This window comes from Zychaea mexicana (genome assembly GCF_025766255.1).
Source record: "Zychaea mexicana strain RSA 1403 chromosome Unknown BDB00scaffold_17, whole genome shotgun sequence".
NCBI classification, from domain to species: domain Eukaryota; kingdom Fungi; phylum Mucoromycota; class Mucoromycetes; order Mucorales; family Lichtheimiaceae; genus Zychaea; species Zychaea mexicana.
In genome coordinates this window covers 347,145-370,751 of record NW_026516680.1, presented here as the reverse complement: position 1 = coordinate 370,751, position 23,607 = coordinate 347,145, and the positions used below count along the sequence as shown (strand labels likewise).

Genomic DNA, 23,607 nt, shown 5'->3' with positions numbered 1-23,607 from the left:
TGCTGATCCAAATCTTTGGCTCGCTCATATGTACCATCATCATTATTGCCACCAACCCCTTCCTCCCCACGTCTCCGCTGACACAGCTCATCAAGGGCCTTGTTACACTGATCACTTTTATAGTAATTAAATTGACTCTGACAGGTAAGAATACAATCACACATAGTTTGTCTAATATAGCGGAGCACGCGTATGGTTTTTGTTATTGCAGCAGATAAAGAAAGCAGGGAAGGAGAGATAATAAGAGGGAATGCTTCATATGTGTAAATGTATGTGTCTTGTACTTATATGTGCGAAGGTAATGCGGGTTGGGAGATGAATTTTTGTCTGTGTATGTGTATGTGTGTGCGAGTGCGGGTATATCGAGGGAATTAGTATGTAAGCGCAGTAGTATAGCAGTATCATCAACAATCATCGTCAGTGTCGGGTAGCATGTACAGGACGAGGAACTGATTCGTGGTGTGCAGCTTCTTCTAAGCCATACGTACCGAAATCAAGTACTTCTAGATAAGTGATATTGTTACTAGAAACAACAGATAAAAACATTTTAGCACACATCCCTTTTAAAACAGCCAGTAAAGAAAAGCAGTTTGTACCTGTGGATGGCAGCTACACATTGTCGCTGATCAAAGGCAACTCGCCAAACACCTGTCGCATATGTGACAAAGTCCTGCAAATGCTTGCCAGTCTTGACATCCCACAGCTTGAGTCCCCCTTCAGAACCGGATATTATCTTTTCATTATCGTGTTGAAAACACGTAATTGCACCTTGATGGCCCAGCAGTGCATGCATACAGTCTCCGCCGGGTGACCAGACTCTGAGTGTGGTATCCGCTGCTGCAGAAACGAGGTGTTCATCCGAGAGACCTAGCAGACCGACGAGAATCGAATGACCATCCAGGGTGCGCAAACATTGGCCTGTTTCCAACGACCAGATCTTGACGTATGCATCCATGCTGCCGCTCATGCACTGGCCCCGTTCATGGTCAATCACCACCGAATACACCTTTTCGCCATGGCCCTCCATACGGTGGACCAGGGTGCCTTTTGCCAGATCCCAAACACATACTTTTCGGTCGTAGCTGCCACTCACGAGAATATTGCCATGCGCTGCGATGGCTCGAACAGAATTGGTGTGACCATTCAGTGTGTACAGATGATAAGGATTGGCACCGTTGCCATCATATGGAGGATCGTTTTCTGGATCTGGCAATCGCCATACACGCAGCGTAGAGTCGCGCGATCCAGCAATAATTAACGGATGCTGAGGCTCGTTGTTTTCGTTTGGCATGACGATTTGTAAGCAACGAACCGTCGATGTATGGCCGTGAAAGATGTGCGTGCACTTGCCCGTCAACAAACTCCAAACCCGCACCGTCCGATCCGTAGATCCGCTCACAAGCGTATTGCCAACATGCTGCAATGCCCAGACACCACCCTCATGACCACGCAAGCAACGTCGTCGCGTCAATGTCACTGCGTCATAAATGTTGATCACCGAATCATCCGCTCCAGACACAATCTTGTCATGATCCACGGAAAGACACGTGACCACATTATGGGGATGGCTGATCAATCGAGCAGCGCGCGCACGCCCCTTGCGCCAGTTTTGCCGCAAGGTATAAAGGCGTCTGTAGCGCTCTTTGAAAGGATTCGTGATCGTGTAATAAGTCTCCTTATTCTTATTCTTTGGCATCACGGAGGCCGCCGCCGTTCCACTGCCACGGTACCGAGAGGCCCATGGATCGTCATGAGGGAATCCGTCCTGGATCATCCGGCGTTTCCACAACAGCGCATCGCCGTTGATCAGGTCACGCCAGGACCGGCATACTGTCGAGGCTCTGCATAAGGTGTGTACGTCTAGATTGGATAGTACGCATAACGAAACTTCTTTCGGTAGCGAGGATAGAAAGTCGCGTCGGAGAGTAGGAATAATCAGTGAGCTGATGAGTTGAAGGGTATCTGTAGATGATCGGTTCAGCAGTTCCATAAGAATCGTGCTCTTCTTGCTAGGCTCCAACTCGTCAAATGCTGCGACCATGTCTGGCATACGACTGATATCGTGCAAGCTGGTGTGTCTTGGAAGAACAACGTTGCTGTTGCCGTTGTTGTTATTGCTGTCACCATAATTGCTGTTGTTGTTGTTGTTGCTGTTTCTACTGTTGGCCCGAAATCGTTTGGATGGTCTCAACTCGGATTCATCGTCATAACCATCTTCGACCGGTCGTTTGCGATAAAATAGACTGTGAATGCATGATATGAAAGTCTAGTGTTGAATAGTAAAAAAGGTCTGGTTAAAATAATATTCACTTCCATGGCCGGAGTGGGAAGAGATTTAACACTCCTTGCCGCCATTAAAAAAAAAAAACCCAAACACTCGATATACACGAGTGCCTGCTCAAGTGCTCGCCATAATCACACTTGAGCTAAAGAAGCAAACCTTACCTCAAATGACGGCCATTTTGCTTTGTTCACCGTATCGTCAGTGGCATAGGACCGTTTGGTTCCATGGTCTTGATCATTCAACTGTTTGAAGGTCATGGGCTGCTGGTGAAAGGTTGTTGCTGTTGTCGTTGGTGTGGTTGTGACGGACTAGTTTTCAAAGACACGATGCAAATAAGAATTCATAAGCATAACAGACTACATGTAACAGGAAATAAGAGAATTTCGAAAACAAACCTCATCAGGTTTCTCTGTTTCAAATGACGAAATCGAGGAACCAGAAGCGGAATTATTGTTCATTGCTTTTTTGTACAGATTAGCTCGCCACCATGCACCGGTTTGTTATAGGAGAGAGGTTGGGTGGTGGAGAATAGATATGGAAAAAGAAGGCTTTCGTTGTGGAAAGGGGTCCTGCAAATTGGAAAAAGCCCAACGGAACTTGAAAAAATGGCACGCCTTGGAGAGAACTGATGGGTCAACCCCCAACAAACAGAAAGAGAAGAAAGAGCCTTGTTTGTTGGAAGCAGCCTAAAAAGGAGGGAGTCCGATATATGCGGGTCGAATAGATTACATTGTTCTAAGCACATCTCGTAAGGTGTGCCATCACCACTTATCTTGACCTCAGAAGATAGCAGAGTGGGATGTTCATGCTTCTTGTATCTTCCTCTCCCTCCCCCGCCCCGCCAACCCCCGCCAGCACAGAAAAGCAGGTAATGCAGCAGCGGGATAGACTTGGGGTAACACAAGGCATTGACTGTTTGTTTTTGCTCCTCAGTCATCTTCTATTATCTACAGTCCAAGTGACCAGTGGTGCGCTTTTTGGCTGTCATCGGTCGGTAACAGTATTTTGGTTACAGATTCTCTCCTATCAGCCAGAATCCCACTAATGGACCGCATTGTAATGATCGTGTAGGTGCGTCCTATCTTCTATGCTTTTTGCTATGTTGTTGCGCATACTGTAATAACCATTGTTTTTCAGTAAGTGCGCTGCTAGGTATCCACATATTCTCATCTAGCTGTCATCGTGAGTATTGTCATTAGCTAATGCTTAACATATAAAAATTAAGAAACGAATTTCCATAAATGGCACTTGATTGTTACCTACCCTCCACACCACAGTATCGAGATCAGCATTTTTCCATATTCGATGACTGTATTGCTTTCAAGCCTTGTTTAAATGATGAGTACATTGATTATTCACAAAATAAACTAACGTAAAGATTACTCGGGAATGAGAGAGTACTGCCATATACTGCTTCCTCGCTGCTGAGACAAAGTGGGGAAGAGGATGAGCAGATCCCCCGGATCAATTTGCTCCGATCGTCCCGGGAAATCCTTTCTTGTTGGCCTGAATAATCAGGTGTATGCTATATATAAGCATGGTGTCCATCCTTAGGCGACAGAATCTTTGCAAAAGACTTGCATTGGGCTACGGATGTGATATATCACTTGCCACCACAAACAGCACGACATAGTAAGACATACATACAGTACAGCGAGCCAACAAGAAATGCTTGGCATGAATAAAAGAGATATGAAAGAGTGCGATGTTTGTAATCTGTGATAAGTGTATTTGAACAAGAGTACTTTCTCGTTGCTACATAGACGGAGACATTAAAGTAAAAGATCGTTTCATCTTTATACTGCTTGCTCTAGGCTGTTGCATTGTGCAAAAAGCTTCTTGTAGAGTCCATAACAGGCAGTAACGGAAACAAGGTTAAACAGGCGTACCGACATCATAGTGGGCGTTTAACTCTTGAATAGTACATATCTGGTTGCACACGTTAACACCACACACACATGCTCACGCACTCTCTTCTCTCTTTACTTTCTTCTTTTTCTTCACTGGGTCTCATTACTTTGGCTCTCTTCGACTCTCGCCAAACCAACCCCCTTTTATCCCTCTCTCAAAGTGTACCTTCTTGATCTTGATAGTATACTTTTTCTTCCCCTCGTCTCAAATGAGTTACTTTTGTCACTCTTGTCAAGAGCAAACAGACGTTATCGCGTCCTCTTACTTGGCATGTCAACAATGCTTCTCCGACTTTGTCGAAGAGGTAACCTTACAACGACAAAGTAGTGAAGTCCGAGCTGTGGTGTAGTTCTTTCTAAAATGATTACTGGCTTTTCTGATTGGTGTGGCAACTTGTTTAAATAGATTGAGCCAACACATACTGATCGAACTTGGAGCGATGAGGATGAAGCACTTGCGTCGTTGTGGAATTATGTTTTTCGAAATGGACTGGACGATTCGCCTATTCCTGGTGCTTATCCTCGTCAAGATAGCAATTTTGACGACGTCGACGATCTACACGTCGCTTCGAGTGACGAGAATTTTCATTATGCTTTTGCTGGGTATGCGCCAGAAGAGGATCACGACGAAGAGGAGGAAGAGGTAGAGGAAGAGAGCGAGTACCGAGAATATATCGAGCGAGCAACATATGATGACGGTGAAGAGGATGATAGCGATAATGATAGCGACTATGAAGAAACACAATCACCGTGGCCAGCCCACAGCAGCAATGCCAGTCAACATTACACTGACGATGACGACGATGACGTTACTTATCAAGATGTCGGCAGTTATGAAGAAGAAGGCAGCTTAGACGAGGGTGAATTTCTATCTATACGAGACGTCAATGAGGATAGCTATGCCGAATACCTGGACGATGATGACAATGGCGACGACGACGATGATGATGAAGAATATTCCCTTTTTTCATATGAACGAGCATATACAATAGATGAAAGAGTTGAAGGCAGGTCTTTTGTTCCCCCGTACGATTTATCAGACGACGATAGCGACAACGAGGAAGAAGAGGATGAAGAGCGAATTGATATGGTGAGAGCCGAAGAGTTAATGCGCGAATTGCTCATTGACGATGGCGATGATGAAGAATACGTTGATGGTTTTAGTCGCTCTGCTGTCAATGACTTGGCCGAATACGAGGATGCTCAATCGATCACCGAGATAAATGACTATGAAGGTGCATCCGAAGACTATCACGGTATGTTTTCATTTAGATATTCATGTTTAGAGGAGAGGGATAGAGCAAAACCAAATAATGAAGCCTACTTCCGTCTCACATAAACATGGACGCCACACGTACCATTTAATTCGCGGAACAGGATCTGGATTTGATTCATCGTTTGATCCGGCGTATGAATTTTCAACTTTGCTTAGGTGAGAAGAGAGAGGACAGAGGGGGAATTAGATTGTTTTTGATTTATCAATTAAATTGCAATCATTAGAATAATACGAGAACAGCATGAAGCAACATTCAGAGACGCATCAAATTGGTAAATCGGATGATCCATTTTCAAGTTGTATAAAAAAACTATTAATGATTTCTTTTCATTTCTGATATTTGCGTGATTGCATAGGGAAACGGGTAGACGAGATGTTGTAGGAGCGTCAGAGGATACGATTGCAGCGTTACCAAGGCATCGATTGGCTACTGGCGATGGCGCAACTCAAAATGAATGTTCTATCTGTCTGGATAACTTTGGATCCAGTGTTGATTTGGTCGATTTACCGTGCATGCATGGATTTCATGGTGCTTGTATTGAGAAGTGGTTACAAGTGAATGCGAGCTGTCCAGTATGGTATGTATGCTGACAAACCTATGTACTGACGATGAGATGCAACTCTTATAATAATTACCTTCTTTTTTCATACGTATAATTTATAGTCGATGTAGTTGCTCCTGATTATAATCATAGATCAGGTAGAAACAAGATACCATCATAGCAGTAAATAAGCATTATTTCCTCATCTCTCTTTTATCTCTCTACTTGTACATACATATAACTTTTGCATATATCATCCCATTCCACCCACGCACAACCAACATCCATCAAATCAATATCAAGCAAATAACAATACTGATTCTATCTATTGTGTTAAAAGAAGCAAGAGCAAATAGTGTACTCCTGAGTTGTGTGGTGGCAAAAAGAAGAAAAAAATGACCGAATGCTTATTGAATGTCATCGATCTGCCACGTGAACTCGCATGGCCAAATGAAAATTACTCGCATAGCCAGCTGTCTCAACTGCTGATTCATCCAGAATGCCGAATTGTAAGCTGAATTAGGAAAGATTTCCCCGCAGCATGACATCTTGACTTCTATAATTACAGTTGATTGCTCGTTTATCAAAAATACACTCTCTTTCTCGCTCTCTCTTTTTGAGAATTATGGCCACATCATTAAATAGAACTGAGAAGGAAGGTTAGTAATCACAATATTCCACTTTATTATCATTTACGTTGTTGATCACCTCAGTGCATCCTAAATACGATTATACATAGGAGCTGCCATGTTGTCCTTGACAGGAAGATTCCCAGCTGCCGTTGGTGATATGAACACGCAAAAGAAGCGTGTCTTGCAATACCTTCGTTCCCAGACATCCTTACTGGACAAGTATGTTTTAATGGCCCGCCTGCGAGCGACACATATGCACCTTTTTTACAAGATCGTCGTTGAAGAATTGCAGGTAAAGGGAATAGAACAGCGATTCGGGGCGAGTATCCTTCTCCCCACACTCACACTCACCTTACAATCTACTGCTACTACCTCCCCCCCACCATTATCTAATAACAACAATGCATAGAACATTAAGCTTGTGGCATTGTTGATAGGACAATCACTAATAAAAGGCACTGCTGCTTTGAAATGTTTACTATGATATAGGAAATGGCACCCATAATCTATACACCAACGGTAGGAACTGCCTGCCTTGAGTATTCTAACATTTACCCATTCCTTTCACCTCCCGGAGTCCCTGACGGACTCTTCCTGTCGGGCATGGATGATTATGAGACTTTGTGTGACACCATTCGCAACTACAACTCCTCCTCCGCCGGTTCCCCAGAGATTGCCGTCATTTCTGACGGCTCACGCATTCTCGGCATTGGCGATTTGTCATGTAATGGCATGGGCATCCCCATTGGCAAGTTACAGCTGTATGTTGCCGGTGCCGGTATAGACCCTCGCCGTACTTTACCTATATTGTTGGACTTGGGCACCAACAATGAACGTCTCCGGACCGATCCGTTCTACATTGGACAAAGAAAGCCGCGACCCGAGGATAACGAGGTAAATTTCTTCCCGCATTTTTGTAATATTTTACCGCTCATAACACAACTAAAAAAGCTCGTTATTATACCCTCTCTTTTTTTCTTTCATATCAAACAATCGCTTAGTTTTACGAAACCGTTGGCCGCGTGCTCAAGGCACTAAAAACAGTATATCCCAGTCTTCTTATCCAATTTGAGGACTGGAGTTCGGAACATGCTTTCGGGTTGCTGGAAAAATATCAGAATCAGTTGTTGTGCTTCAATGATGATATCCAGGTAAAAAAAATAAACGGAAAAATGTCCCGTGCTGGCTATTGCTTTTGTCTTCGGATTAAAAGAGCTTTTTCCGTGCTACTAATTTAAGATAACGGTGCTAACATCTATCGATGACTCAAGGGTACTGGTGCAGTGATTCTGTCAGGTATCATTAATGCTATCACACTCGCTCATACCGAATCTGGCGTGTCGCCTGATATTCATCGTATTATCTTTTATGGTGCTGGATCGGCTGCCATTGGTGTGGCTCGTCAAATTCAAAGCTATTTCCAGATCGACTGTGGTATGACTGAAGAGCAGGCTCGTCGTCATTTCTGGATCGTCGATAGCAAGGTATACACTGGAGGACTAGTAGCAAGAGATGGAGGGATGGAAAACTCACAATACGGGAAACTTTTATATGTTTAATTTTGGCATTTCTACTAGGGTCTGGTTACTTTGGATCGTGGTGATAAACTTCCTCAGCACAAGGTCTATTACGCGCGCAATGATAACGGTGGTCAACAGTACAAGAGTCTTTTGGATATTGTCAACTACATCCGTCCCACTGTGTAAGTTCTCCTCATCATACCGCTGTCAGTAAAAGCATGACCCAATACCATTATAAAGGTTGTGTGGTTAACAAAGCTCTTGATGATCGATTCAGATTGATTGGTCTCTCATCCACACCTGGCGCCTTTAACACCCAAATTTTAAACCGAATGGCCGAACTAAATGCAAGACCCATTGTGTTCCCACTCTCAAATCCATCTACCAAAGCAGAATGCACGTTTGCCGAGGCCATGCTTGCGACAGATAACAGAGTCATCTTTGCTTCTGGCACAGCCTTTCCCGCATACGCTATCCCAGAGACTCAAACCACATGCTACCCAGCCCAAGGCAATAACATGTACATTTTCCCTGGTCTCGGTTTGGGTGCCGTGCTGGCGCAGCCCAAAGCGATTTCCGATATAATGATATACAAGGCTGCCAAGGCTTTGGCAGCTTCATTAACAGTTCAGGAACGAAAACAAGGCTGGCTGTATCCATCCCTCGATAGAATCCGTCAAGTCTCTGCTATCATAGCAGAGGCTGTGTGCTGTGAATCAATTGAAGAAGGCTCGGCAACGAATGAAGTCAAGGATGCATTTGCAAAGGGTCAATTGCTTTCTTATATAGAAGATCACATGTGGTCACCCGAGCCCAAATTGCTCAAGAATAAAATTTAGCCAATGATGTCGTTAATGGAAACATTGATGTTATAAACAGAAGTGTTATGAATAAGGGTAAAAATGGAGGAATGTATGTTATGTATAGAGAAGATAATAGGATAATCATGAAGTGGATGTTTCTTCATACTCTCGTAAGCTTTGGCTCACAGCAACCTCCATGAGCTGGTGTTCTTCCGGAGACAAGGGCACGGGTACTTCTTGCTCAACTCCTTCGCGCGTTAATACTACGGGTACTGAAACACATGCATCAAATCGCTCGACATAGACACTGAGAACATGGATTGATGCTTCTTTAGACAAGGCTGATTCTGTAAGCCGTGTCAGGAAAGCCGAATGACCGTACCATGCTCCACCTTTATACTCTTTGATTTCGTTGATCCTATCTGTAATCAGAATCTGCTCCAACAGTTGTCGATGCACAGCTAAGTCAGGTATCGTATTGGCAGACTGCCCATCAACTGAGGCTGCTTGCCATGCAATGACTGGTATCTGACGCGTTCCCATGACATACAGATTCACCTTGCAATCGTTCCCAGTCTGGCTCATTTGTGAAACCCAATGTCTGGCTCTGGCGGTGTTCATGGCACTGCAACCAGCTCCAAACACACGTTGCACAGGCAAGTCGAGCGTTGTCTGCAAATGTCGGGTCAATATATCCACTGGATCAATGCCGATAATCATAATTGCGCGTGGTTGGATCGGTTGTAATGCGCGCGTAATGCTGTTGAGTAACTGTCGGCTTCGCATTGTATACTTGAAGTTTTTGTTTTCGTTAAAAGAGAATGGCAACGCTTTGAGCTTCTCTGTTTCCCATTGGGAACAATGACATTGCAAGGTTCCTATAGCAACACAAGTGCAAATTTATATATACCTGTAATGGAGATTCGTCATGACGCTTTACAACATCGGCTGTCAGCAAAATGACATCGGCTTGACCAGCTTCTTTGAAAGTACCAGTACGAACGATCGTTCTTGTGCCTAGTGCGGCTTGGGAAAGATCCAGGACTTGACCCTGTAAAATGTCTGTACTGATATCCACCAGCAAAATCTCGGCAACGGCACGGCGCAGGATGAGACTATAGGCGACGGTGCTACCTAGAGACCCTGCTCCAACGATGGCTACTTTGCCATGGCCCATGAATTTTAGTTGAAAATAGACAGTGAAGTTTGGCGAGGGCGTTATAGACCAGCAACGCTATTTACAACAAAGTTGGGCGACATTCCCTACTTGGATGATTTCATAATAATATAGCCACACGGCTCAGTTGCACCCGCATTTGTGGATCCGGGTCAGAAAAAGGCAAGAGGTGAGAGGGTTTGAGAAAGGTGGAGGGGGTTGTGCTTTTTTTGTGCGATTCTCTAAGCAGCACGGTGAATTATTTTGTTTCGCGCATCACTGTACTTTTTAAAGCAGGGGATGAAAAGCATTACCCAAATGATGCGAAACCTCAGTTTAATATAAGCTAAAAGAGGCATAAAGTAACCCTTGTTTACAGCTCTCTCTTACTGTTAGACGACAAAGACGCCGTAGACGAAAAGGAAATGACAAAACTGTTGGCAACTACAGCTCTGTTTGTTGGATGTGTATTCGAACTATTACTGCTTCTCACAGCCGAAGCAGCACCCGTTGTCCAGAGCTCATCAATCAGGTATATACTTCTTGTTTGTTTTTGATTGATACTTTTTAACACTGACAGGAGGGCCGTAATTGCTGTTACTAAAACAATTATTCGTGCTAGCCTTCCACTACGAAAGAAGACGAGATTACTAAGTACGCCAGAACGACATTATCGTGTTCTGGCCAAGTATGGCGCGTCATCAGCATCAAATCAAACAAGTGCTCGTGGCAGAGTCCATTTGAAAAGCGTCAATGTTGACGTTGAGGTATATACTTTTCCATTGAAGATAGATACGTATTGCTTGACACGAAAAAGCAAACAGTAAAGGTGTGCCATCAAAAGACTGATATGCCATTTTTGTATAAGTACGTTGGCGTTATCCAAATCGGCACACCACCTCAATCGTTTGAGATGGATTTCGATACAGGCAGTTCAGATATTTGGGTTCCTAGCAAAGAGTGCGAACGATGCGGTAACCACCCTTTGTTTTCCGATTTCAAGTCGTCCACGTTTAAACCTGCCAATGAAACTTCTTCGTCGAGCAGCAACAGCAATGACACTACTACTGCTACTACTGGTACAGGAAACGGTACAGACAACAGTGGTAGCGATGATGGCACATGGACTTTGCAATATGGCGACGGATCAGCTGTCCAAGGTATCAAGGGTTATGACACTTTGACTGTTGGTAATTTGACTGCCAAAAATCAGCTGTTTGGCTTGGCTAGCAAGGTATCTTCCCAATTTGCTTCAGATCCTGAGCTGGATGGCATTTTCGGTCTTGGATTTGCCAAGCTATCTTTGACGGGAGCCAAAAAATCGTTTGTCGAGAACCTAAAGGATCAAGGCGTGATTAAGGAAGCTGTTGTTTCGTTCCATTTGGGTGAATCCGACAAAGGCGGTCAATTGGTAATGATATTGATACAGCAGACGATCATTTCGGCAAACGTTATGCTCACATTCTTCACTTTGTCTATATAATTTACTGATACGAATAATTAAGCTAATTGGGGGCACCAATCCCGATCTGTATGAGGGAGACTTGACGTTCGTCGAAGTCACCAACGACCGTTATTGGGAAGTACCTTTTGGCGGTATCAAGGTTGGCAACCGCACCATCATGTCTGGCGGCGGTGGAATAAGCGTAGGATCAAACAGCAGCATGACCGCTATCATTGATACGGGCACCACGTTAATTGTCGTACCGCCCTCCATGTCGCGTTCAATCCATATGGCTATCCCTGGTGCTGAATACAACAGCACACTCGGTTGGCAAGTGCCTTGTGCTCGAGGTGCCAAACAAGCAAACAACAGTACGAAAACCAATGACGGTATCACGGCTCATCAGGACCAAGAAGAATTGATTGCTTTCCGCTTCGGTAACCAAGAGTTCCCTATTGCATACAGCAATCTGATCCGCGAAAAGGTCAACCCTGGCAATGAAACTCTATGCTATTCCGGTATCGCAGAAGCTCCAGTCCCAATGGTTATCATGGGCGATACATTTTTGCGAAGCTATTATTCCGTCTTTGACTTTGAAAAAAAGCGCGTAGGCTTTGCGAAATCAAAATAATCAATAATATCATTCAAATCCATATAGATTACCGTGTTACTAGTATTTATTTATCATAGAGTATATAATAAATTCAATGTCGACGTTTGTTTCCAGCACTGTTCGCCTTTTGCTGACTTGCTTTGATCTTGTCACGCACAGACATTTCCTTTTTGGATGGCTGTGTCGCTGCTTCTGCTGACTTGCTTTTCTTGGTCTTTTTACCATATTTTTGCAATAATCTTTCCTCTACATCCTCCAAGTCCCATTGATGAGATGTGATCAACAAATTTTCCTTTTCTGCCGAAAATAGCTTGGTGAAATCGGGTTGCTGGCCGGGTTGACCTGCACCAGGCATAGCGCCTGGCATGGAACCCATGGCAGCCATATCCACTCCAGCAGCTAGCATAAGGGAACGTATAATTATGAGCTCAACAAGTCGTAATTATATCCAAATTTCCACGATTAAAACGTCAAAGAATTGTTTCTCACCGTTGTTATCGCCTAGGATAAGAGCAAATACGCTTCCAAGACCAAACAAATTCAAAAAGTACCACGACAGCGACGAAACCCAGGTGACATCCATATCACGGGTATCCACACCGCTTTGCAACATGGTCTTGAAACGTGGTGTCAATGGAAATGGCAGCTTAACTAATCAATGAATCAATACGTCAGCCAGACCTCACCCGTATATCTTTTCTTTTATCCTTATGTATATCAACTTACTGACGACGAAACCCTTAAAGAAAAAGTTGATCCACCCCATGATAAGCATTTGAGGTACCATGTTGGTCAACTGTTTCTTCATGCCCTCCATCATGCCTTCCATCATATCGGGATCCGTCATTGGATTTGGCGGTGTTGCGGGGGCATTATTGTTGTTACCAGGCGCGTTCTTCAGATATCGACCTTCTTCAAATGCTTCGGCAAGGATAGCTTTTCGACTGCTGAAAGCATGTGCTGGGATATGATTGCCAAATGTTCGTAACCGCATACCACGTAAAAGTGCTTTTCTGTTATATGGTTGGCTGCATAAGTATCCCGTTTTTCATACGATACGCGCGTTTTTTCTATGGTGGAGCGAGCTTACGATTCACGGACGGCTTTAACTTGTGGCTTCTTTGGTTGTCCCGTCAATAACATCGTGATGTGATGGCGAAGAATACCGACGAGAACCATGACAATCATGATGGGAATCAAGACCCAATCCCGGATAGCTAAATTGTTGCGTAGGTTTAATTTTAAAGCTATTAAAATTGTGTACTATAGAAATCATACCAGGATCTAGGAGCATCTGTCTTTAAAGGAGCAGTGAATAAAAAAGTTAGTTCCAGTCGAATAGAAATGAATGCAATCTAAGCAATGCTGAGGGAACACGCTTACGAGTCTGCCATTTTGAGTTTTCTCTTGGAACAGCTGGACTGGTCCACTGAGCCGCCATATGTGGCGATATAAGAAATCCAAGCCCGACGACTCATTTAAATTCATTTGCAACCAGTCCCTTTGACGGTCTTTGCACTGTCAAAACTAAAACCAGACTCAACAATCAACGGAAATACGGAAATGCAAAACCCAACCAAAACAATGAACAAAGTCTCAACACTTAACAAGCGTGGTACTTTTGAAAAGTCAAGCACCATTTATAGAATAAAAAGATCGCAGCAAGTCGCGTTCTCTGACTCCCGTTTCGCAGACGCTGTTGACCACGCCACTGCTGCCGCTGACGATATTATAAAATAGCATCATGAGGTACTTAAACTTCGAGCTACAGCACATGGCATGACGGCAGACTCCAAAAGGGCTATGAAGGATGTCGACCTTATGATACAGCTTGCACCGTCACTAGCAGCAGGCTATGCTTGTGCGAGAAAATTACATTTGATGCGTGGCAAGCAGCGGCAGGCTATCCAAATCTATGAACAAGGACACACGACGATGAACACGGTAAAAGCGCTGTGATACAGCAAAGATCGCGATTTGATATCACTGCGAACTTGCAGTACGAGATTTAGTCATCGTCATGAAACAGTTACAAGCCATAGGCCACTTAGAAATGCTACGAGTTTTCAAAAGTTGGCACGAGAACCTGTGCGATTGCACACCAGCTTGGTCGAAAGTCAGACCACTTCAACATATAGGCAACCTCTTCCAATCGAGAAATAATCGCCGTTCGCATACGTCTTAAAACATATCATGTACAGATCTCGAGGTTATGAGATTGGGAAGCCCAGGTTTATGCGAAATGTTATTCTTGCAAAGGTCAAAGGCGAATCTATAAAAGTGCGGAAGTTCCTTATGAAAGGCAAGATATTGACACTAATCCATGCAAAAGGGACGGATCAATTTGATACTAGTGCTATATATTAATAATTGATGCACCAGGCAAATAGCATATTCAGCAATGTCAGGGCTTCTGGACGCCATGGCAGCTACAGCAAGATTATTGCGGGACTTTAGCATCCAGGTATATGGATGTAACACCCAGCAATTACCAACAGAGATTTGTTGTACTAGAATGTACTACAGAAACTCGCTATAAAAATCTCCATTGATTTTACAAAATCATTATATAAATGTGGATTGAATATATGCTTGATGATACCTAGTACAGTATAAGCATTGAGAGACTTCTACATAACCACATAGTATCAGGTTCGTGTATGATAGCATTATAAAACTTTTGGAAACACACATACATCTATTCTATGAATAATAACTTCATTCAAACCAGTCAACGCGGACAATACAAATACGGTCGCTCTAGCGAACCGACTACTACAAGCGCTAACATATTCCTACTGGTAGCAACCTGTGCTTCCCCATGAAATGCGACAAAAGGAAGTACATTAACTATCTACAACCCTTATTGGTCGTATTAACAAGGAAACCTTAGTGCACATCTAGAGAAATTTGAATAGGTGAGTATGTAATAATTATATAAATGTGGTTTTGTGTTATATATGAAAACAAAACTTTAATGGGTGATAACCACATAGGGCACAATGCAAAGAAAAAGAAAAATACATTTGATATCGTACATGTAGATATATGTATTGAAAATAAGAAGAAAACAAGGGATATGAGATAATGAAGAGAGATCTAAGAATGCTATTGCTACTACTGTTGTTGTTCAAACTTTGCTGTGGCAATTGCCAGCAGCTCGGAAAACTCGCCGCTACGTTCGCACATTTGTTTAAAAACACCGTCTTCCCGATTAATCAGGTTGTAGGGCGTATCAAATTCAATGACCTTACCATGGTCAAGCACAAGAATACGATCATAATCAGCAACTGTGCGGATACGGTGAGCGATACACAGCAAGGACGAGTCAACAAATTCTTCACGAATAGTTTGCTGAATCTTGTGATCGGTATCAAAGTCAACAGAGGACGTGGCTTCATCCAAAATGATCAGACTGGACTTTTTGACAAGGGCTCGAGCCAAAGCAATCAATTGACGTTGACCTTGAGACCAATTACTGCCGTTCTCCGTCACTGGAGAATCAAGCGTTACATTCTTGTTGTCGTTTGCGTCATTGTCATCGCGAAGGTCGATAAGATGTGATCGTTTCATAGCAGCCCAAAGTTCGGCTTCGTCGTGTTGGTCAAATGGATCCAAGTTGCTGCGCAAAGTGCCAGAGAATAGCACTGGGTCTTGAGGAATAATTGTGAGTCGTGAGCGCAGGTCTTCGAGGCCAATCTTGCTGATATCGACGCCATCAATGCAAATACGACCAGAGGTAGCCTCCATGAATCGGAACAAGGATAGAGTCAGAGTTGATTTACCTTTACAAAAACAAAAGAATTGCTTTGAGTCATCATGCGTTTTCATCTCTCTGGTTCCAGTAGATAGAAACTTACCACTGCCAGTTCGACCAACGATACCGATCTTCTCGCGAGGACGAGTTTCGAACGAAACGTTGCGCAACACAGCAGGACTGTCGGGTGCATACTGCATGACGAGGTCGTCCACTTTGATGGAACCTGCCTCGGGCCAGCTTGCAGGAGGACAGGTGGCAGCGATACGTGCTGGTGGTTCCTGATCAACATCCAAATACTCGTGGAGACGCTCAATAGCATTCATGTTCATTTCGTTGACAGCGTACATGCGGACGACCCCTATATTTTCGTATAACATAAAGTTAGCAATTCTATTTCTCTGATCAGCGGATCAATTGGAACGTAAACTCACAAAGCACATGGAATGTGAAGGTCAAAGCGTAGCTCAGAGAAAGACCAGCCATACCGGGATCAATCCAATCACGAGCCATGACCATGACAAGACCAGCACAAAAACCGACAAAGGAGCCAACAACTTCCACGCGTGCGTGAAGCCAGCGGTTCGTAGCCCACATCCACAAGAATGGGCGGTTGTTGTTATCAATACGCGAGTGATTTTCGGCAACAAAGCGATACTGTGACCCAAATGCACGGATAGTAGTGACACCGTTCACACTTTCGTTGAATTGCACGTAGATAGGACTACGGCTGACCGAGTTGAGACGCTTCATATCACGTGATGTTGCTAGATAGTAGGCACCGACCAACCAGTACAAAACGGCAATAAGCGTTCCGGGAACGACAAAGGCAGGTACGACATAGGTAATCAACGCGACAATGCAAAACGTCGACACGATCGAGTACAGCAGGAAGGAAAGCGAAGGGGAAACTTCTTGATCAATCGTTTCGAGATCAGACGAGAAGCGGTTGACAATGCGACCAAGAGGCGTTGTGTCAAAAAATCGCACCTTAGCATGCAGGATTCTGTCCAATAATTGCTCGTGGAGACGACGAGAAGCACGGATCGATCCAATAAACAAAGCCAACGAACGACCGGATGTAACAATAAGCGCAACAACACCGAGCAGGAAGTAGACACCAAGATAATACTTGACATCAACGTGTTCTTCCTTAGCGACCATGGGAGTCACATAATGGACGCTGAAAGTACCAGGCTCAGACGATGAACCAAGGTAAGAGCCACCTGAGAAAATACCAACACTGCTGCTGGTACTGTTGTCTCTGCTAGTATCATCTTCAGCTCCTGGTGGGTATGCGCTAGCCCAAACCTTAATCCAGTAATCCTGCATTAATACAGCTCCTTGTGCAAGACTGAAAAGCACCAGTATAATGACCCAGTAAGTGTATCCACCGGATGCGCCGATGTAGGTATCGTAGACTGACCATTTGACACCGCCTTCGGCACGAACTTCATCTTCGACAAGCTTGCCTGCGCCATCCTGCTGCTGCTTCTTTGATGATTGAGGAACAACCGGGATAGGTCCATCCGTTGCGGCTTCTTCCTTGGCTTCGTTCTGCTCTTCTTGGTTACGAGCGAGCTCTTCACCCAATACACCGCTCTTGAGCATGGATTGAGGATCACCAGCGCCAGCTACCTTGCCATCCTTCAAAGCAACAATGTAGGATGCACTCTTGAGGCACAATCCAACATGATGAGTAACAAGGATGATGGTTCGTCCGTGCACTTTTTATACACAAAAAATCCAGTTAGAAAGGTCCAGGTCGTTCTCTTTTACTGTAGAGGACAAATATATGTGTTGAGCTTACTCAATTCGCCAGTCAGACAATGTTCATACAAGTGCTTCGCAGTATGAGCATCAACAGCACTGAGACAATCGTCTAGAATAACGGTTTCGGCTTGAGAGTAAACGGCACGAGCGATTGCCACTCTATTGAATTGTTTTGTATGACAGTTCAACCATTAGTATAACAGCTTTAAAATCATGAGAAAAGTCGCAATTTACCTCTGCTTTTGACCACCACTGAGGGTAACACCCTTTTCGCCAATTTCTGTCGAGTCACCGAATTCCAGGATATCGAGATCACGAGTCAATGCAGTGGCATAGAGCACCTTCTCATAGCGTTCGGCATTATAGGGAAGACCAAAGAGGATATTGTCACGGATGCTGCAATTTTGTAACCAAGCAGTTTGTGCAACATAGGCAATTCCAGAAACCGCGCCACCCAAAGGACTCGTGCGAGTGGGAACAATGCGAGGGAGACGAACGCTGCCGCGCACACACCACGTCTCGCCCAAAAGAGATGCCAGCAGAGTGGTTTTACCAGAGCCGGTAGGACCACATACGATGGATAGCTTGTTGACAGGGAAAGACAAGTTGAGGTCACGTAGAGAAATCTTGCTCTCGCTATCCTGATCCGATACGTCAGGCTTTTCCCAGCTGAAGGCAGCATCGCCGACAAAACCAATTTGGGTACCATCCAAAGCTGAAGATGGTTCAGGAATCTCAACTTCGTCTTCATCCAAGAAGCTCTCGATACGTTTTGCGGATACATTGGCTTGGAGGACGAACGAAATGATCATGGGGAATTCGTCGAGAGCAGCACGGAACGTGTTAAACAAGGCAAGGGCAGTAAACGCAGTGGATGCCGTCAGCTTGTGATCCAGAGTGTAGATGTAGAAAACGGTAATCATGATAAGGATAGGAATGAGGAACCAGGCGTTCATCATATGCATAAACATAAAAAGACGAGCACGGATGGCTTTCAGTTCGGTTTGTCGAGCAGTCAGCACGCGTGTGCGGAACTCCTTTTCCCATGCAAAAAACTTGATGATACGAATCGCCGATAGCATCTCATTGACAATCTTGAGACGCTTGTCGGTGGCCGCCATGAGATCCTTTTGCAGCGTCTCGAATCGTTTGCTGACATAGAATGTGATAGGCTGCGTGAAAATCATCACCAAAACACCATACAAGGGAGCGGCGCCGAGAAGTTCGTACAGACAGTAGATACTGATGACGATTTGGATGGGGTATGAGTAGACATAGAAGCAGTACGCAATAAACTCGCCCAATTTTTGTGCATCCACCGAAAGCAAGTTGTTGACATTTTTGGAAGTTTCTCCATCCTTTTCGTCCTCAGCATCAGTAGCTCCCGTGGTGTCGCGGCGTCTCAGGGACTTGGAAAAGACCTCACCGATCACAATCGCTTGGATGCGGACACCGTTTGTGCGGCCAATGTACAAGGCCTGCTGCACGGCCAATGTCTGCAGCGCACCAGTAACGAATAGACCAATCACATACAAGTATGCGGTGGACACCGGTTCTTCGTTCTGATCGCCGTTTTCGATATACTTGATGATCTTGTTCAGGAAGAGAGGCGGACCAAACATACCAACTAATCAACCACGCGTATCATATATATGAGCACTCCCTGCATAACATGAGGCGTCTCCTTCGCTAAGGGTTATAAATATGAAAGAAACGTTACCATTCCACACTGCACAGTACAGGAACTGCTTGACAAAGGTCAATTTGTACGTTCTGAACAAGGACACCAGGATCGAACGGGTCTTGTGCTTTCGATAAGATGACAAGATGTTCTTTGCTCTATTCTCGGGAGGCAATTCGTTGAGATCCTCTGCGTTCAATGTACGTCTGTATCCTTCCTTCATCATTGACTCGACCCAGCTGAACAAGAACTGGGAATACAACGAAGCCCAGTTCTCCGTGGATTGCACGCGTCCCTGTAATCACATATAACCCACGACTCAAGAATCAGCCTCAAAGTTGTTACGCAGTACTATAAGAGAAATCGTGGTGGGTTTTCTTTACCGTATCAGCAACGACAGGTTCGACAGGGGAATGACGCTCTTCGTGGATGATGATTGAAAGGAGAATAGATGTAACACATGCGGTTAAGATTGAATGCACATAGCCCTCAACGGATATATCGGTATAATGGACAATATAGAAAGAGCGCAAGTCAACGAGGTTGATACAGAAATGGCCAAGGTACAGGAGATTGAGTTGGAAACAGATATCGTCTGCAACGGGCTTCTTGGACGTTGCTGTCAGCAAGATGTTGGCGATGGAGATCAACAGTGCATATCCCTACAGATATCGGTACACAATTTAAAACCAGTTCCAAGCCATCCATTACCCCTCATCCTTTAATCATTCTCTGATTTTCTTCCTCGTTTGCTCTTTCATGATATCCCGCATGTACTTACCCAAAAAATGAGGTTTGCAACAAGTGCTGCCGTTAATGTCAGCTTACTTCCTTCCACGGATTCATCAAAGTCATAGTGCTCAGTCACCAACTGTCCCAGCGAGTAGAGGTATACGGCGACTTGGATCGTGGCTGCTGCCAATCTTGTACAATTGTAAAACGACCATCGCAGCGAACGTTCTTCATATAAAGGAGATATGGTACTGTCAGAGGACGAAGCATCGTCGTCAACTCGTTCATCGTCTTCAGTGATCGAGGGCACGGTGGTGGCGCCATAACCGCCATAATTGCTTGGTTGATTGCTCTTCAGTGGCGTGTAGACTGCCGACGTTCTGCGAACATGACGAACGTAGCTGAAAAGGACGGCAGACACTGACCAAACAAACAGCGCGATCGGGATCAGACCGTCTAAAACACTGAGGAATGAATACCGGTTGTGAGCGTTTTCTCATAACATATACTGTGTGTAAGTAAATATTCTGTTGGATATGATAATGACGTACGCTTCCCGAAAACAAGGTGCGAAATTGCCGCCTACCCACGGATCCTTAAAACCAAAGAAAAAACGTCAATTGTTTATGTTTATGGATACACAAATTTAAGAGAGAGGAAACGGCCTTACGGATAAGCTGCAATCGAGCATCTCTACTATCGTTATTGGAAGAGAGAAGGAAGAGGAGAAGAAAAACGCAAAAGATTTTCCGCACGATTCAAGCTTTGAGGTAATTTAACATCTGAGTAAGGAAGGGGCCGTTGCTGCGGCGACGACGATTTTTTTTGTTTTTCTTTCCTTTCTCGCGGAACCTCTTTGCTCTCAGGAGGATTCATGCATGATGATAGGTTGAGCAATGTACTGTCTTGGCATCCTTCCTCGTCTTTGTTCTTGTCCACTTAGTCTTCGATACTACTGTCTGATGTAGTCAACCGTGGGTGTGGTACCGTAGTAGAGTGGATAATTCGTTGTTTCCGCTCATAAACAAATATTCCCCCCCCTCCTCGGACCATTCTGCTTATCGACGTAAAAGGCTAAAAATTGTAAAAAAGGAAAGGTTGCTTCCGGTTAGCCCTCTGCAGTTTGCCGCTGCTGCGCGGTCCTTCATCAAGTCATTTGTTGGTCCGCCGCATTGGCCCCCTTTGAACGTTAAATATGTACGTTTATAGTAGCTGTTCGTCTAACCATGCCACGTCCATAAGATAAAGTATGACTTTGGAAACACTAGCATGAGCTATGGTTAACGCGCTATGAGTCATCAGCCTGGACCAAACGGTAACTCTCAACAATCAGCTACCTGGATTAAACTCTGAAATCAAGTGTCTCTCCTTTGATCTCGAGAAAAACGAATCATAAAAAACAAGCACCTTTTCGAATGTAAAGCCTACCACCAAATTTACAATACACTCTTTTTCTATCTTGACTTGCAATTGACGTTAAGAATAGTCCCGAAAAAGAGATGGATATGTATGCTGCTGTTGCTTTTTGCAATTGAGTTGCATTATCCCAAGAAACCTACATGGCTGAGCATCTATCCATAGCTTTCATCCTCGATGTGCTGTATGCACCATCGCAAACATCGCCTCTTTATTTGTGGTGGCACAAGCAATGATTGTTACAATCACCACCAAACCCTTGTGGTTGTACTACCATTTCTGAGCTTATACCACTTATTACACATTAGCACGACGTATCATGTCTGGATGCTGCTAACATAAGCGGGAGAGCTACACTTTAGTAGCACCAAAAAGAACTCCACGACGATATCCAAGATGCACTGTTGTGCTTTCTTTGTAAGAACAACTTGCCAACTTTTGATTGGGCCAGTTAAACCTTGTCGGTGTGCTACCGAGATCGTAACAGAGTTTGATGGTTGTAGCTATTGCCGTGGAGTTTTGACGCACGCTATGAAACTCACTCTTTCTTTTCTCGGATAAGCTAAATGCAATAGCCAGGTACTCATGATCGCGTTCACATTCCATTTGCTATAGGGCCAGACCTGGGTATCATCATCTTGTATATCATAATAGCAACCGCATGACAACAATAAGACAACAGGATCGGGTCCGGGTTGCCACAGCAATCGGAACACTTACAGCCTTTTCATTCAAAGCAATGACCTCCTCTTGTAGCACACAGCTTTTATAACTGGTATGGCATTCTATGCAGCTCTGTCGGCTGGGTAATCACCGAAACAAAAAAAAATCTCGGTTCAACAGCTAACACCCCGCCCAGCCTTGTTTTTCCTCGCTTTAACAAAATGAGTAATGATTCACAACACCACGATGCCGACACGGCCGAGTTCTTTAAAGAATTCGAAACAGAGACTAAACGTGAATATGCAAATTGCAGCGTAACGCAAGCATTTGACTCCGTGTTTCAATGTTATAGTAAGTAATGGATTGAAAAGGCATGCTTAATTAAGATTTGGGAATCAACTAACAAATTTTACTTTTTGTTTTTTGACAGCACTGGGTGCTCAGGCAATCCACTATTATCGCTATGGTGAAAAGAAAGATTGTTCTGCTCGTTGGGAAGATTTCAAGTTCTGTCTGAAAACTAAAACGAAATCGAATGAGGAAGCTGATGTAAGTTTGACAAGGGCAGGGGTGGAGCCCAAAGACTAATAGTTTACACGCGAATACTCACGTGTTGTGTTACAACAGCGAATGATTCGAAGACGAGACCAAGAAAAAGATTCACAAAAGAAACAGCTTCGGAATTCGGAAGAAGTATGGGAAGCACGCGACGTGGGTCACGCTTGAAAACAACAATCATGTACTATACGCAAAAAAATGCTCTACTACACTATACCTGTAAATATCTTAATAGATTTGTTTTTTATGTGAATTAACATTAATTTATTTGGAAGAAAGAAAGAATTAAGGGAGCAAGAAGAAAATGGGAGGATACAATCCCCTTTCTAAAGGCAAAGATCTGGTATATAGGAGGGTAGATTTACAGTATATGGCACTAAAACATGAGCAGAGGAAAGAGAAAGGCATGGGTGATGTGGATTAGGAGGGGAGAATCATACTGCATTCACTTGTGCAAAAAGAAACAGGTAAATAATAGCTGTACAAAAGAGAAAACGGATGTAAAGAAGCCCTTTTGAGGTGAGGGAAACCTTACCAAAGGTAACAATAAAACGAACAGAAAAAAATAAGGACACTCAAAACAAATTGGTAGGCAAACACGAAAAATTAAAGGTGGTATGAAGTAAGTGAATATAAACGAAGCAAAGGTTACTAAAAAGTTGAAGAGATTTATCATTATTTAGTAGGGTATGTAAGTAGTTTATCATGCTCTAGCCTGCTGAGCATGTCGATGAAGTCGATGTGCATTACTGTCGGAGGAAGTACTTGGAGGAGATACAGGTCGTGCTGTGGTTGTCGTTGTGGTGGTGCGGTTACTCCGATACTTGATGCGGCCAGCGCCTGGCGT

General features: G+C 44.1%; 8 protein-coding genes across 8 annotated transcripts; 4 read left to right on the top strand and 4 right to left on the bottom strand.

Annotated features, from left to right (window-relative positions):
- Positions 1-417: 417 nt before the first annotated feature.
- Positions 418-2,041, bottom strand: BDB00DRAFT_785949 (WD40-repeat-containing domain protein; the record flags this gene model as incomplete). Its single annotated transcript, XM_053120570.1, has 2 exons — positions 418-523; positions 597-2,041. The coding sequence occupies 2 exons, from the start codon at positions 2,039-2,041 to the stop codon at positions 418-420; spliced, it is 1,551 nt and encodes a 516-aa protein (XP_052982273.1).
- Positions 2,042-4,206: 2,165 nt separating this feature from the next.
- Positions 4,207-6,348, top strand: BDB00DRAFT_811377 (uncharacterized protein). The gene is made up of 6 exons (XM_053122617.1): positions 4,207-4,499; positions 4,601-5,450; positions 5,572-5,626; positions 5,695-5,742; positions 5,827-6,048; positions 6,135-6,348. Exons 1-6 carry the CDS (start codon positions 4,404-4,406, stop codon positions 6,151-6,153), a joined length of 1,290 nt encoding a protein of 429 aa, XP_052982272.1. The 5' UTR covers positions 4,207-4,403; the 3' UTR covers positions 6,154-6,348.
- Positions 6,349-6,613: 265 nt separating this feature from the next.
- On the top strand, positions 6,614-9,003 carry BDB00DRAFT_953646 (uncharacterized protein; the record flags this gene model as incomplete). The annotated part of the gene is made up of 7 exons (XM_053129625.1): positions 6,614-6,671; positions 6,752-6,936; positions 7,134-7,538; positions 7,646-7,795; positions 7,916-8,128; positions 8,222-8,346; positions 8,442-9,003. Exons 1-7 carry the CDS (start codon positions 6,638-6,640, stop codon positions 9,001-9,003), a joined length of 1,674 nt encoding a protein of 557 aa, XP_052982271.1. The 5' UTR covers positions 6,614-6,637.
- BDB00DRAFT_811364 (lactate dehydrogenase A) lies at positions 9,004-10,355 on the bottom strand. The gene is made up of 2 exons (XM_053122616.1): positions 9,878-10,355; positions 9,004-9,759 (listed from the first exon to the last, which is right to left on the bottom strand). The coding sequence occupies exons 1-2, from the start codon at positions 10,142-10,144 to the stop codon at positions 9,109-9,111; spliced, it is 918 nt and encodes a 305-aa protein (XP_052982270.1). The 5' UTR covers positions 10,145-10,355; the 3' UTR covers positions 9,004-9,108.
- A 193-nt stretch (positions 10,356-10,548) lies between these two features.
- On the top strand, positions 10,549-12,198 carry BDB00DRAFT_869913 (aspartic peptidase domain-containing protein; the record flags this gene model as incomplete). The annotated part of the gene is made up of 4 exons (XM_053126650.1): positions 10,549-10,655; positions 10,746-10,890; positions 10,992-11,534; positions 11,629-12,198. The coding sequence occupies 4 exons, from the start codon at positions 10,549-10,551 to the stop codon at positions 12,196-12,198; spliced, it is 1,365 nt and encodes a 454-aa protein (XP_052982269.1).
- A 20-nt stretch (positions 12,199-12,218) lies between these two features.
- BDB00DRAFT_180450 (integral membrane protein DUF106-domain-containing protein) lies at positions 12,219-13,563 on the bottom strand. The gene is made up of 5 exons (XM_053116368.1): positions 13,459-13,563; positions 13,271-13,397; positions 12,907-13,193; positions 12,670-12,831; positions 12,219-12,579 (listed from the first exon to the last, which is right to left on the bottom strand). The coding sequence occupies exons 1-5, from the start codon at positions 13,472-13,474 to the stop codon at positions 12,272-12,274; spliced, it is 900 nt and encodes a 299-aa protein (XP_052982268.1). The 5' UTR covers positions 13,475-13,563; the 3' UTR covers positions 12,219-12,271.
- Positions 13,564-15,128: 1,565 nt separating this feature from the next.
- Positions 15,129-20,921, bottom strand: BDB00DRAFT_811355 (uncharacterized protein). The gene is made up of 10 exons (XM_053122615.1): positions 20,794-20,921; positions 20,675-20,718; positions 20,173-20,587; positions 19,775-20,053; positions 19,431-19,686; positions 17,945-19,337; positions 17,748-17,869; positions 16,372-17,664; positions 16,041-16,298; positions 15,129-15,965 (listed from the first exon to the last, which is right to left on the bottom strand). The coding sequence occupies exons 1-10, from the start codon at positions 20,812-20,814 to the stop codon at positions 15,298-15,300; spliced, it is 4,749 nt and encodes a 1,582-aa protein (XP_052982267.1). The 5' UTR covers positions 20,815-20,921; the 3' UTR covers positions 15,129-15,297.
- A 1,396-nt stretch (positions 20,922-22,317) lies between these two features.
- On the top strand, positions 22,318-23,028 carry BDB00DRAFT_811352 (uncharacterized protein). The gene is made up of 3 exons (XM_053122614.1): positions 22,318-22,553; positions 22,633-22,751; positions 22,830-23,028. Exons 1-3 carry the CDS (start codon positions 22,424-22,426, stop codon positions 22,926-22,928), a joined length of 348 nt encoding a protein of 115 aa, XP_052982266.1. The 5' UTR covers positions 22,318-22,423; the 3' UTR covers positions 22,929-23,028.
- Positions 23,029-23,607: the final 579 nt, after the last annotated feature.